This window comes from Mirounga angustirostris, unplaced genomic scaffold, assembly GCF_029215605.1.
Source record: "Mirounga angustirostris isolate CCGP_5_RB_7025 unplaced genomic scaffold, mMirAng1.0.hap1 SCAF_7, whole genome shotgun sequence".
Classification (NCBI taxonomy): domain Eukaryota; kingdom Metazoa; phylum Chordata; class Mammalia; order Carnivora; family Phocidae; genus Mirounga; species Mirounga angustirostris.
In genome coordinates, this window is record NW_026991715.1 from 126620765 (window position 1) to 126636519 (window position 15755).

At 37.4% G+C, this 15755-nt stretch overlaps 1 protein-coding gene across 1 annotated transcript in view; it reads right to left on the reverse strand.

Annotated features, from left to right (window-relative positions):
- Positions 1–15755, reverse strand: part of SPEF2 (sperm flagellar 2) — a 167447-nt gene that overhangs the window by 104120 nt on the left and 47572 nt on the right. Inside the window, 1 exon segment of the mRNA XM_054504500.2 lies at positions 299–518. Coding sequence (XP_054360475.1) covers positions 299–518 — 220 coding nt within the window.

A 15755-nucleotide genomic window follows, 5' to 3' on the forward strand; every position in this document is an offset into this window, starting at 1 on the left:
AAATAAAATCTATGAGGAAAGTTTATAACTTGTTATTTCTCAAGACTATGCACACCATTATATAGCATATTCATATATCCAGGTTTGCTTGGGACAGTGCCAGTTTATGACTCTTAAATCCTAAAAGTGTCTGCCTTGGACAAGTAATTATATGATCACTGTATTATAAAATTTTTGATGACAGAGTTTCCCAATATATCAGTAGATTCTTATGTATGTTGTCTACAGACATAGTCATTTGCAACTACAGTCAATGCAAATAGAATCCAATAAGTGGAAAAAAGGGAAGAAATTCTACCTTTTTGTAGAGCCTTTAGAGCAGTGGTTTTTCCACTAAATGTTTTCCCCAGTAAGCACCCTTTAATAGCAAATGAAGGTAATTCTGATACTGTTGATTTGACTTGAGGAGGATGAGATTTTTCAACTAATCTGTGAATCACGTGACCCAATATGCTATTGTTGGAGGGTGGTAAATTTTCTACCATTTCTTCTGGTAAGGCCCACTCTCCAACCATGTTCTGCAAAATAACAATGAAACAAACAAAACAGAATATTCTTAAGAGTGGGAATTTAGGCATATAAAAATTTTTAATATTGAAAATAAACTCAAATTATAGCAAACAAAAGTAATACTTTAAATAATTATGTTACATAAATGAGTAATAACATAAATAATATGTTCATATTAGAGAGCAGAAAAATGAGCTTCCTATGGAAAAGTAAAAATCCTTAACAGTTTATGAAAGTAGGCATACTGAGTTGAGACAAATTGTAACTCAGGTTGAGCATAAAGACACTTAAATTGAAGCTACCCTCAGTAAACAGATAAAAGAGAATAATAGTTTATCTGCTATCTTATGTAAACACTAAGCTTATTTTAAGATATTTTAATGTAAGAAAGATAAAAGAGAATATTCATGCCTGATATGATGCCCTCTACATCTATTACATTTGACTCCCATTTTTTTCAGGTTTCTTGCTGAAATGATCAAATAATTACAGGTTTACAAACAAATTACAGACCACATTCTCTGTAATAATCTAGAACTCAATTTTAAAAAAGATATGAGAAATATAAATACTTAAAAATTATAAGCATTCTTGTAAAGTAATTCTTGGATTAAAGAAGAAGTTAAAAATATAAATGTACAAAAAGAACATTAAAACAATAGATTAAAAATATGGGATGGGATCCAACTGTACTCAGAGGAAAAATCATAGTCCCATAAAATGCCTGATCTAAAATAAAAAAGAAGGAAAACAAACTAAGCATTAAAATAGGAAAAAATAATTTTAAATAAATAAATGAGGAAGGAACTCATAAAAATGGAAATGTTTAGAGAGCAAAACTATCAAGTTACTTTTTATTGATAATATTTCTAGAACTTGTCCAGACTAATCACAATACAGAAATTGCTACTAGTTCTGAATAAAGGTGAAGAATAGCAAGTATCAATTTTGTAATATACTATGAAAGAAACAAGAGATTTTAAGGATACTTAAAAATTTTTATTTTATTTTATTATATTTAAATTCAGTTAATTAACATATAGTGCATCATTAGTTTCAGAGGTAGAGTTCAGTAATTCATCTGTTGCATATAACACCCAGTGCTCATCACATCCCACATGCCCTCCTTAATGCCCATCACCCAGTTACCCCCTCACCCACCACCCCTCCCACAACCCTCAGTTTGTTTCCTATAGTTAAGAGTCTCTCATGGTTTGTCTCCTTCTCTGACCCATCTTATTTTTTTCCCTCCCTTCCCGTATGATCCTCTGTTTTGTTTCTTAATTTCCATATATGAGTGAAATGATATGATAATTGTCTTTCTCTGATTGACTTATTTCACTTAGCATAATACCCTCTAGTTCCATCCATGTTGTTGCAAATGGCAAGACTTCATGTTTTGATGGCTGAGTAATATTCCATTGTATATATGTACCACATCTTCTTTATCCATTCATCTGTTGATGAACATCTGGGCTCTTTCCATAGTTTGGCTATTGTGGACACTGCTGCTATAAACATTAGGGTGCAGGTGCCCCTCTGGATCACTATATTTGTATCCTTTGGGTAAATAGCTAGTAGTGCAATTCCTGGGTTGTAGGGTAGTTCTATTTTTAACTTCTTGAGGAACCTCCATACTGTTTTCCAGAGTGGTTGCACCAGCTTGCATTCCCACCAACATGTAAGAGGGTTCCCCTTTCTCTGTATCCTTGCCAACATTTGTTGTTTCCTGACTTGTTAATTTTAGCCATTCTGACTGGTGTGAGGTGGTATCTCATTGTGGTTTTGATTTGTATTTCCCTGATGTCAGGTGATGTGGAGCATTTTTTCATGTGTCTGTTGGCCATTTGTATGTCTTCTTTGGAGAAATGTCTGTTCATGTCTTCTGCCCATTTCTTGACTGGATAATTTGGTTTTGGGGTGTTGAATTTAGTAAGTTCTTTATAGATTCTGGATACTAGCCCTTTATCTGATATGTCAACTGCAAATATCTTCTCCCATTCTGTAGGTTGTCTTTTGGTTTTGTCAATTGTTTCCTTTGCTGTGCAAAAGCTTTTTATCTTGATGAAATCCCAATAGTTCATTTTTGCTTTTGTTTCCCTTGCCTGTGGAAACTTGTCTAGCAAGAAGTTGCTGAGGCTGAGGTCAAAGAGGTTGCTGTCTATGTTCTCCTCCAGTATTTTGATGGATTTCTGTCTCACATTTAGGTCTTTCATCCATTTTGAGTTTATTTTTGTGTATGGTGTAAGAAAGTGGTCCAATTTCATTCTTCTACATGTGGCTGTCCAATTTTCCAACACCATTTGATGAGGGGACTGTCTTTTTTTCATTGGATATTCTTTCCTGCTTTGTTGAAGATTAGTTGACCATAGAGTAGAGAAGGAGACATTTGAAAATGACATATCAGTCATATACAATATATATATGGAATATATACAATGGAATATTACTCAGCCATCAAAAAATGAAATCTTGCCATTTGCAACAACATGGATGGAACTAGAGTGTATTATGCTAAGTGAAATAAGTCAATCAGAGAAAGACAATTATCACATGGTTTCACTAATATGTGGAATATAAGAAGTAGTGCAGAGGATCACAGGGGAAGGGAGGGAAAATTGAATGGGAAGAAATCAGAAAGGGAGCAAACCATGAGAGATTACAACTACAGGAAGCAAACTGAGGGTTGTGAGAGGGGAGGTAGGTGGGGTCACTTGGTAACAGGCATTAAGGAGGGCATGTGATGTGATGAGCACTGGGTGTTATATGCAACTGATGAATTACTGAACTCTACATCTGAAACTAATGATGTACTATGTGTTGGCTAATGGAATTTAATTTAAAAAAAGATACAGTAATGAAAAAATGAGTTTCAGAAAGAAAGAAGTTTAGTCAATGCACAAAAATATAAATTCTATAAACAGATCTAAGTATAGTAGGAATTTAGTACATAATAAAGTTTATATTTCACAGTCACAGAGAAGGGGATTATTTCATAACTGGTACTGGAATAACTTATGGCCACATATTTGAAAAAAAATAACTTGGATATCCTTATAGTTTTCATGAAAATAGATTCTGGAACCAAGAAATCATGAAGGCACCAAAATCTGGATGAATATTTATATGTTCCAGGATGGTCTTTTTAAGCATGAAAACCATAAAAGAAAAGGCTGATAAATTTAATTATATAAAAATAAAATGTTCTATACATCCCCCCCCAAATAAACATACCTACACACAACTTAAAAATAAAGAACAAAAGGAAAGTGTCTGTGAACATATATATGTTTGACAAAGGGTTAAGAGTCTTAGTTTATAAACAGCTCTAAGCAATCAGATAAAGAAAAATATCCCAACAGAAAAAAAAGGCACAAAGAATATGAACAGTCAGTACCCAAAATAGAATAAAATGGTCAATGAGTTTTTGAAGCAATGTTCAAATTCACAGAAATAAAGATATCCAAATAAAACAATGATGCATCATATTTTGCCTAACACAAAAAAATTAGTCATACTTCTCATTCAATACTGGTGGGAGAGTAAATTAACACATTGCTTTATTGTATTTTCTAAAGTGTTCGAAGTTGCTATAACATCACTGTAATAATAATGTAAAATAATAAAAACAATTAAAGACACAAAAACAGATAAGATTAGGGTTTAATTTATATACAAATCACTGGAAACTTAAGTAAGATAGTATTTTTCTGAAGTCACTTAAAGATCTTAAAAAATTATCTTTGGTGCATATAAAAAAATTTAGTAACATAAGTAGGGAACAATTTTATTATATAAATATTCCATCCACAATCTACAAAGACTAGAAATATATGTCATTTATGATCTATTTTAAGATTATTTGAATTATACTGAACTCTACATCTGAAATTAATGATGTACTAAATGTTGGCCAATTGAATTTAAATTAAAAAAAAAAGATTATTTGGAATTAGTACATGCAACCTATTTATCTAACTATTCAAACTTCAAAACACTCTGATATGTTGTTTCAGTGGTCCAGAACATTATGAATTCAAGATATATCAGCTTTTTTAAAAATCATGTTTAAGTCTTCCCCAATTCTTATGATCCGTTTTATTAGCACTTTTTAAATTTTATTTTATCACTTGCCCCCAGTCAACTTGCCCCCAACCACCTTAACTTAGTCTTCTTAGTCCAAATAATTGGGACAGAAAAACATGAGCAATATCCACTGGGGGAGAAAATGAGTTTCCTCAACAACACAGGCTTTCACGAAAACCAAAGAGAACAAAAACAAAAGACAAACTTCATTGTATTTCTTCACAAAACATGGGCCAATTTTTCAACTTCTGCTAATCTGAATTGCCTTACCTCCTTTTCTTTTTTAATTTTTTTGAGAAGGAAAGTAATGTCTCTTCTGACTACACATCAGGATATAAATCTTTATATTTGTATACTTATATTAATATATATTCTATGTGACACAGCATAAATATTCATATATGCTAGGTCATATATAAATGTATACATGTTTTTATATATGCTCTGTCATATATTAATAAATACATGCCTATGTTGTTGCATTTCTTTTTCTCAGTATTCTTCCAATATCTATCAATTACCTGACAAAAAAATGTTTGCTCAGAATATAAACTGACAAATTTGATAAGTGCTATAGAAGAGTTGCCTGGTTTGGTGACAGAATTTCTGATATGACAACATTCTGAGGTAAACAAATGCTTTTTGAAACAAATAAACAAAAATCCCCCAAAGTATTCATAATAGGTTTTCCTTTAAAATTGGTGGAATTTATTACTAAATAAATATAATTGTACCTGATTATTACTTCTATTCAAACTATCTTTTCTTTGTAAAATTTATTTTGTTTTACTTTAATGTCTTTGGTTTTTCTAACAATTCTGTGCATTGTTCAAAATTAGCTAAATACTAAATTGCTTTCCATAATCATTGATTGAATTAGAATTTATTGCTTGCTTCTGCTTTCATTCATTGGAATCGTTTATACTTCTAAATTAGACAAGTGATTTATGTAATGTGGCCAATCAGAAATGAATCAAATTAAAAAACAAACCAGAGAAATTATGTTATTTTAAAAAAAAAAGTTTTAACACTGCATCAAAAACTTATGATGTACTATATGCTGGTTAACTGACCATAATAAAAAAAAGAAAAGAAAAAACAAAGAAAGACAACAAAAAAATAATTAAAAAGGCTTTAAGTCCAAGGCCAATTTTAAGTGGAAAGTTTCCAATGTTCTAATGATTTTGTGTGGTGTAGTCATTTAATCTGTTCTAAAGGAACCATTCTGGGACTGAAATCAGATGACCTGGATTCCCATAATAGTTCTGCTACTTACTTGTTTTGTACTCTTGTCAATTCCCTCATATTTGTGTGATAATAATATCTATCTCACAGGGCTGCTGCAAAGATTGAATGAAAGGCTTGTGTGAGTAGCCTATGTGACTGTGCACTTTAAATGCTTAACTAAGCGGTTCTCAGGCTACTGTTGGAGGCACATAATAGTGTCACACAGGAGGGTTGCCAATAGGAGAAACCACATTCAGCTTGCACCCCAATCTGAGAGGCATGCTTCTTCTCAAAGGGATCAGAATAAAGCCCTGTTCCATCACTGAATTAGTGATAGAATGTGGCCAAACACAATGGGATAGAATGTTGGCCATGCAGAGAACATTTTCTTTGAATGTTTAGGTTGGGTTAACCTGTGGAGATAAGGGGATCAAGGATTTGGTGGAACACATTTTGCAGAATCATCTTAAAAATACAGTTGATAAAGTTTCTAGTAAAGACCACGAGAAGGTAAGTCAAAGTAATCATCTCAGGTTAGAATAAGAACATGATGAGTGAAAAGGAGGTCAGAAGAACTAGAAAAAGGGAAATTCAGACCAGAATGAAGGTTGCTAGCTTAACTACAATAAGCTAAAGAGATTCATTAGTGAAGAGGAACTAGATTTTTTTTTTATCAGATCCCTATTTTACATGGTTTGTTATATATAATTATGTTAATTTTATAATAAAATTTTATTAGAGAAAAATCATGTAATAAAATGTATCATTTTTACTCCTTCAGGTATTGTTATAAATAGATATCTGACTATTAGTTTCAAGACTCTGATGCCTTAGCGTAGGCAATACTAGGTAAGTATCACCTGGTTCAAACTATTGCTTTAATGAGATACTTTATCTGTGTAGATGTGCTCCATGATACTAGCACTTGATTAATGGAAACTGTCATATATATATAATAATTATTATTATTATTATTTTTTTATAGAGAAAGAGCACAAGCAGGCAGAGTGGTAGGCAGAGGGAGAGGGAGAAGAAGGCTCTCTGCCAAGCAGGGAGCCGGATGCGGGGCTCGATCCCAGGACCCCAGGATCATGACCCGAGCTGAAGGCAGCCGCTTAACTGACTGAGCCACCCAGGCACCCCTATATATAATAATTATTAATATGTCTTTATCTTAATATTAATATTGTTATTGTCTCTGCATAAATGCCATCAGTATGCATACTTGAGAAGATACAAGACTCAAGATCCACCAACACCTAGGGGTCCACCTCTCCCTGTGAATTCTTGTCTACCGACACACAGGGACCATGAAATTACAACAGTGTAAACAGCCTCTGCCCTTGGTTGAAAGTCAAACCTATTTACCAGCACCGTTTTCATTAATTGATTTACACTGACCTTTTTGGAAACTGAATTCTGAATTCCTGGGATCATAGGATCCACCTATTCTTCCTATCTTCACAAATTACATGGATCCAACAAACTGATATCCAGCCTGGATCACCACTCACATGGTTCTCTATATCGTGTTGTAGGTACCTCATGGTTACCTAGACTTCTGATTCTGGTTACTTCCAGTCTGTCATATCCTTTTTGTTTCCCAAGCTTTAATGTGTCATTACCCTTCATCCCCCTGTTATTAACCATGGCTAAAAGCAACATGAGCATTTACAGACAGCATCTGCTTGGGAACAGTATGCTTGAATGTAGGCTGATGTGCACACTTCAGGGGCAAGCGTGAGATCATCCATGTGTTCCGTTCATTAGATTCCCTCCCTGATTGTCACACTGTCCAAGGGGTTCGATGATGCTGCTGGTGGAGCTGCATAGTTTTCTCGACAAATTGTTTACTCTGTGTACATGATTACCCTTGGACTCAAGCAGATGTACCTCATTCTCATTTCTTGCCACTTTCAAGGATCCAAGTGAGGAAGAGAGCTTCCTCATCTACTCTTTTTAAGAAGAGGCAGGCATGGTTTACTTTGATCAACTTGGATAACCAGAATCTGAGTCTTGGGAGATATTCATCAGTGCATAAAATATGAGTGCCTCTATCTAACACAACATCCAGCTAACAAGCAAACATTGTATTATGCCAGTGCTATTTAGTAGTGACATCCAAATGTGGCTTTTGTAGAATGGTGGTACTAGTCTGAAAGCACACACAATCCAGTGTTTGATCTCATAGATCGTTAGAACTTACCAACATCTGCATGGCCTGAAGTGCCCCATATATTCCCAGTTTGGTAGGCTCTACATGTCTTACAATTCAATTACAGATGCCTTCAAAAAAACAAAAACAAACAAACAAACAAAACAAGACAAATGCCTTTTCTCTTAAGAGATAGAGCTTCTTAGCATTTGACAAAGTACAGCATCCTTTCTTGATTAAAACTCTTCAGAGTGTAGAGATAGAGGGTACATACCTCAATATCATAAAAGCCAGCTATGAAAAACCCACAGTGAATATCATTCTCAATGGGGAAAAACTGAGAGCTTTCCCCCTAAGGTCAGGAATACGGCAGGGATGTCCACTATCACCACTGCTATTCAACATAGTATTACAAGTCCTAGCCACAGCAATCAGACAACAAAAAGAAATAAAAGGCGTCCAAACTGGCAAAGAAGAAGTCAAACTCACTCTTTGCATATGATATGATACTTTATGTGGAAAACCCAAAAGACTCCACCCCAAAACTGCTAGAACTCGTACAGGAATTCAGTAAAGTGGCAGGATATAAAATCAATGCACAGAAATCAGTGGCATTCCTATACACCAACAACAAGACAGAAGAAAGAGAAATTAAGGAGTCGATCCCATTTACAATTGCACCCAAAACCATAAGATACCTAGGAATAAATCTAACCAAAGAGGCTAAGAATCTGTACTCAGAAAACTATAAAATACTCATGAAAGAAAGTGAGGAAGACACAAAGAAATGGAAAAACGTTCCATGCTCATGGATTGGAAGAACAAATATTGTGAAGATGTCAATGCTACTTAGAGCAATCTACACATTTAATGCAATCCCTATCAAAATACCATCCACTTTTTTCAAAGAAATGGAAAAAATAATCCTAAAATTTGTATGGAACCAGAAAAGACCCTGAATAGCCAGAGGAATGTTGAAAAAGAAAAGCAAAGCTGATGGCATCACAATTCCGGACTTCCAGCTCTATTACAAAGCTGTCATCATCAAGACAGTATGGTGCTGGCACAAAAACAGACACATAGATCAATGGAGCAAAATAGAGAGCCCAGAAATGGACCCTCAACTCTATGGTCAACTAATCTTTGACAAAGCAGGAAAGAATGTTCATTGGAAAAAAGACAGTCATTTCAACAAATGGTGTCGGGAAAATTGGACAGCCACATGTAGAAGAATGAAACTGGACCATTTCCTTACACCACACACAAAAATAGACTCAAAATAGATGAAAGACCTAAATGTGAGACAGGAGTCCATCAAAATCCTAGAGGAGAACACAGGCAGCAACCTCTTTGACCTCAGCCGCAGCAACTTCTTCCTAGAAACATCGCCAAAGGCAAGGGAAGCAAGGGCAAAAATGAACTATTGGGACTTCATCGAGATAAAAAGCTTTTGCACAGCAAAGGATACAGTCAACAAAACCAAAAGACAGACTACAGAATGGGAGAAGATATTTGCAGTTGACATATCAGATAAAGGGTTAGTATCCAAAATCTGTAAAGATTTGTTTATCAAATTGATGAGTTTATCAAACTCAACACCCAAAGAACAAATAATCCAATCAAGAAATGGGCAGAAGACATGAAGAGACATTTTTCCAAAGAAGACATCCAAAAGGCCAACAGACACATGAAAAAGTGCTCAACATTGCTAGGCATCAGGGAAATCCAAATCAAAACCTCAATGAGATACCACCTCACACCAGTCAGAATGGCTAAAATTAACAAGTCAGGAAATGACAGATGTTGGCGAGGATGTAGAGAAAGGGGAACCCTCCTACACTGTTGGTGGGAATGCAAGCTGGTGCAGCCACTCTGGAAAACAGTATGGGGGTTCCTCAAAAAGTTGAAAATAGAGCTGCCCTATGACCCAGCAATTGCACTACTGGGTATTTACCCCAAAGATACAAATGTAGTGATCCGAAGGGGTACATACACCTCAATGTTTATAGCAGCAATGTCTCCAATAGCCAAACTATGGAAAGAGCCAAGATGTCCATCAACAGATGAATGGATAAAGAAGATGTGGTATATATATATACACAATGGAATATTATGCAGCCATCAAAATAAAACAAAATCTTGCCATTTGCAATGACGTGGATGGAATTGGAGGGTATTATGCTGAGCGAAATAAGTCAGAGAAAGACATGTATCATATGATGGCACTGATATGAGGAATTCTTAATCTCAGGAAACAAAATGAGGGTTGCTGGAGTGGTGGGGGTTGAGATGGATGGGGGGCTGGGTGATAGACATTGGGGAGGGTATGTGCTATGGTGAACGCTGTGAATTGTGTAAGATTGATGAATCACAGACCTGTACCTCTGAAACAAGTAATACATTATATGTTAAAAAAAAAAAAAAGATAATAAGAAGGGAAAAATTAAGGGGGGAGAAACCAGAGGGGGAGATAAACCATGAGAGACTATGGACCCTGAGAAACAAACTGAGGGTTCTAGAGGGGAGGGAGGTGGGGGAAAGGGTTAGCCTGGTGATGGGTTTTAAAGAGGGCATGTATTGAATGGAGCACTGGGTGTTATACGCAAACAATGAATCATGGAACACTACATCAAAAACTACTGATGTAATGTATGGTGATTAACACAACATAATAAAATAAAATTTAAAAAAAAGAGAGCTTCTTAGGGATCACAACCCTTAAAGTGTTTTTGACACCTGCTTGGGTTTTTCTGAAATGCAATCTTTTAACCTATATAATAAAACCAACATTGGACAGATTGTCTTGGTACAGTGTAGCCAAAGGACTTAAGATGGAAGCTTCCAATAAACTGTCTTTGAGAAACACCACAGGTAGTAACTCCACAAAAGGAGGCTATGCTCCTTTCAGAGTACAGCTGATGCACCACAACTCCATCATACTGATATTCGAGCTGCCTTAACCTTTCATCTCCTATGGCAGACTTTCTCTTGCACACCACTCTGCAAGAAGTGAGGAAGTGATGCAGTCTGTAATACCTGAAATACGATTTTGCTCATACTTTACAACTCAGCTGAAAATCACCCCTTCCAGCGTTCCCATAACCTCCCGTGCTTATCCACACTTAACATCATGCTCTGGGATTTTTTTTTTCTCATCTCCACTAAACTGTGAGCACCAGGAGGTAAGGATCTCTATCTTAATCAACTTCATATCCCTAGTACTTAGAACAGTGCTGGCACATAGTAGATAGTCAATATTTATTGACTGAATTAATGAATCAATCAAGCAATCAGTGGTATAGGCTATATGTGAACTGAATAAATGAGTGAATACATGGATATTACGTTTTAGTAATTTTGATTAAGTACAAAGAGGACTTAGACACATCCCAACCCAAAGTCTAGGAACAAGATCAGAAAACATCATCCTCAAAGAAGTTAACAAGAACCCACACATCATGTATGAAATGAGCTAATCCTGCAAGCATTTCTAGAAGTTATGGCTGGCAGTATGATTTTGAGGGAGCTTCTCCATTAAATCAAGGTATCCTTTTTTTTTTTTTTTTTTGGCAGCACACAGCATCCCAGTGAAAATGCAGTAAATTTAAATAACTTATAACTTTGGGATTTTGTAAGAAGCTCCGCCAGAGATTTCTCAGGGTCCTGGAGTAGATAAGAGCAGCCTGTGTGAATGGGTAGTAAGAGCCACTCTATGGCAAGCTGTTTGTGACCTGGTTAATTTCATATTCCTAACTGGCCATTTATCTTGGGTCTGCTAAACTAGGTTGACCCAACTGTGTACCCCAGACTGGCAGACAATAAAAAATAAGCTGCAGGCATTCCAGCTCTACTTGTGGCAACTGCCTAGGGCTTCCTTACTTTGTTTCCAGGCCCTTAATGTGAGTCCTGTTCTGTTCCAGTTCTGTCTCACTTCCAGCCTGCCACCTTTGTTTTCATTTTATAGTCTGGTTCTCACCCAATCTCAGCTTTGATCATTGGAGTATTCAAAGGCCTGGGCTTAAGCCCACCTCTGCCTCTTCCTGTTTTCAGCTAATTCAGGTAAATTATCCTGACCATCTTGGTTCTAGCTCCAAGAATTCAACCCCTGGCCCCAGCTCTCCTGGCTGACCTCGAGTCTGGATCTGTCCTGTCTCCTACCAGAGAGAATCCAATATTATAGAAGCACATTTACAACTGTGACAACATGGAAAGTCAAGTGGCCATATTCCAGGTACAGTGCTTGGGAAATCTGGCACTCAGAAAAAAGCCATACTCCACAGGGAAGAACTAGGGCAAAACTTGGTAGCTTTCAGAGGCTGTGTTCTTTTTCTCTCCTTCCTAAGCTTTCTATCCTCCAACCACACCAAAATCCTGAGGGAATCTGGAGGAATTGCCAAAATCTGTAATTTAGATTTAAAAATTCCTGACAACCAGCCAGAATTCTCAGGAGAAACAGAAGGGGTAGTTGGATGTCTTGTCTGATGGAGAGTTTGGCTCATGTAACCTGGCAGCCCTAGAGGGTTTCTTGACCACTGTATGGTACTCCTTTGATAGCCAGGTTCCAATGGAAAGGATTGATAGTGCCTTATACTGCTTTTGACAAGGAGGAAGAGAAGACATAGCAGCAGGCTGATGTGCAACTGAATTCTGACTTCTCGTCCAGGAGCTGTTATGGAATGGGCTCTGTGCATGGGCCCAGATCAAAGGTCTCAGAACAAGTTGAAAAGATGAACTGGCCCTGCTGAGTGAGCTTGGCAGCTCTTCTGAGTCATCTGACCTCCAGTCAGGTCTGAGTATTATCAGCTTCCTGACCATACCTTCTGGCCAAACAGCCTGGCCTTCAGATTCCAGAGAAGTCAGGGAAGTGGGGATGCACACCTCACGCTGACATTGGCCAGGGACATGCACCTCCAGAGAAGGTATGCCTCCACACCCTTCTGTGCTAGAGTGCTCAGACAGGGCTACGCCATTATCTACCATTAGGAAGTACAAGTGTGGCTCATGGTAATGAGGGGAAGGAAGAGGTTAACTCTACTTCCCCTGCCATGCTGAGCTGAAGACTGTTCTGGCCAGAGCAGAACTGAGTCATCAATGCCTGTCTATCAATCAATCTCATGGTTAACTCCAATTCATCAGCAAATCTGAAGAACTGGTCCTAATCAAATAATGGCTTTTACTCAGAAATCTGATCATTTCTGTCCCAGCAGTAGGCTTCCCCAATCTGATCTATTACTATGAAAACAGATGTGTTTAATTCTAGCTTTGCACAAAAGAAGACCTAGGGCAACAGAGTCCATCTACCTTGTACTTATTTTTAAAGGGGAATTCAAGTTGGTCTATTACTGATCTTTTACTATGATCTATTACTATGAAAACAGATGTGTTTAATTCTAGCTTTGCACAAAAGAAGACCTAGGGCAACAGAGTCCATCTACCTTGTACTTATTTTTAAAGGGGAATTCAAATTGGTCATGGTCAATTACCTAGCATGTGGTGCTACTCACTGTCAAAGCTTACAGGCCTACACTTGGGGGAGCCTGGCACCTCATTCTGCAATCCAATCACTCTGGCTGGTAACAAATCCGGAGGTTCAGAATGCTCAGCACTTGCAACCAGTGGCAGGCTTCTTTTTCTAAAACTTTTGAGCAACTGATTACTTGTGTATTAGGCAGCCAGAATCATGGGGCTGATACTTTGTCTTGTAGGTTTGATTAGTAGGGGTAACTGAGACTAAGTCATTCTGAGAGCTCCTCTGTCTTAAAAACTTATATTTCAGTGCTGTTGAAATTCAGTGACAAACTGGAGCAAACAATAGGCAGGGGCTTCTACTTACTTAGCATTCTGATTTCAGACACATTCACAGTGACTCACTGAGAGGATCAATGGGAGAGTAGCTGATTTACCCCAAAATGGCAGGTTCCTACTCCTGGCTCCATTCTCTGATCTGGAAAGTCACCAAGGCCCTTCTAAGGCATTAAACATGGCACACTGGGAATTACAGCAGCTGTGTCTAGCCCAATGTTTTTCAAAGCACAATTGCCTGGAGTTAGAACAAATTGAGACTCTAAGGCTTGCATTTCTCCTGACCCCAAATGCCCTTGGGATAGCATCATACTGTACTTTATATCAGAGACCTCCCTATGCCAGGGCTGCCAAACAATTCTGGTGGTGGTGGCTGTCCTCATAAAAAATAGTAAATTTCATTCCTTAGTTGCTCAAGCCATGTTGTCTTCATCAGGGAGGTGGTAGTCTCTCTCAAGATCACTTCTATAATAATTTCTGTGGTCTTGCTACTCAGGTAAATTTTCCAGAAGCTTCTACATCTGAATTCACCTATCTGCTGCCATTGCCCAGTCAGGGACAGTTAGACAGACTTGGCTGGAATTTCTCTATCACAAAGTGTGTAGACACTATGATATGGTCTACCTATCTTGTCACTCAAAAATTCATGTAGAATTTTTCCACACAGAATACCCTCTTCTCATAGTAATGACTAGTGCATTCTATTTTCTTTGCTTCACTGCTAAGGTTACTTACAGAGGTATAGACCACCCAAAAAAAGCTTAGAAGTGACTGCTCAATATGTGAAAGACTACAGTAAGTCCAGTGTACCAAAGAATATAACTGACAGGCCCTGGGCACTGGGTAGGAGGGGTGGGGTGGGAGGGTCTTCCAGGTGGGAGGGTTTCTGGTTCTCAACCCAATACATCTGCCCCACACCAAAATTCAGACTTTCTTGGGTCCATTCAAGTTTCTTGAGATTAACAACTTCGTGTGTTCTTGTTATATTTAGCTGACAAGACATAGTTTTAGAGTTCAGATCTTCAAAGCCTGTTCTAAAATATTAGGTGGGCAGTCTGAGTAACTAATTGAAGATAAGCTGGACTTGATGCATAGAAACTAGCTCCTGTAGTTAGCAACGTAGGTAGAGGATGAACCAGTAAATCAGTGGTAGGAAGCCCAGGGAGGCCTTAACCATCCTTTGTCTTGCCTGACCCCAGATGAGAGGGAGCCTAGAAGAAGACTGGCTTCTCCCTAATCTATGTGATCAAGAGCAAATAAAAATGGGTGGTGGACATTCACTCTAGTTTTATTCATGTCAGCCATCCAAAATTCTTCTTCCTTGACTATATCCTTCTCACCCCTCATTCTCACCCCAATCCTTTGGCTTTGTAAACCATTTCTTAATTCTGGTCTAATGCCTTGGACTTGATACCTTAATTCAACCATTCCTACCATGGTTCTCTAATGAAGTTAGGTTGTCACCAGTTCTAGTCATTTAAAGTGAAATACCCTTCCCGTGACCTAAGGTCCCCTTCCATTCCCTCATCCCACAGACAGAAGTCCCAGACTTCTGCCAAACCTATTCCAGCTCTCTGAAACCCTTGATCCACAGCAGTTAGAAGACAGCCTTGTTTCTTGGCTACCACAGGCCTAGGGCAACTATGGCTCCTTTTGAAAACCAATACATGGACATTCTGTTCTGTAAGTTATTATCACTATGGATGACTACATGAATCACTATTCTAGGGCATACTTGTGATTTCACCAAGACACAGCCACATAATGAGGCTTAGTCCGAAAAGTCCAGCCAGGTAACCTTACTATTATGGGAGAAATTTAGGGGGTTGGAGGCAAAACTCTAAGCAAAAGGGCAGAAGAAACTGAAGCTATGAAATGTATGACATACAAACTAAACTAGAATGATAGTGAGAACATTCCTTTCAGTATTAAACTTCTTTCCTAGCTATTTGGATGTTGATCATGATTCTTGTTC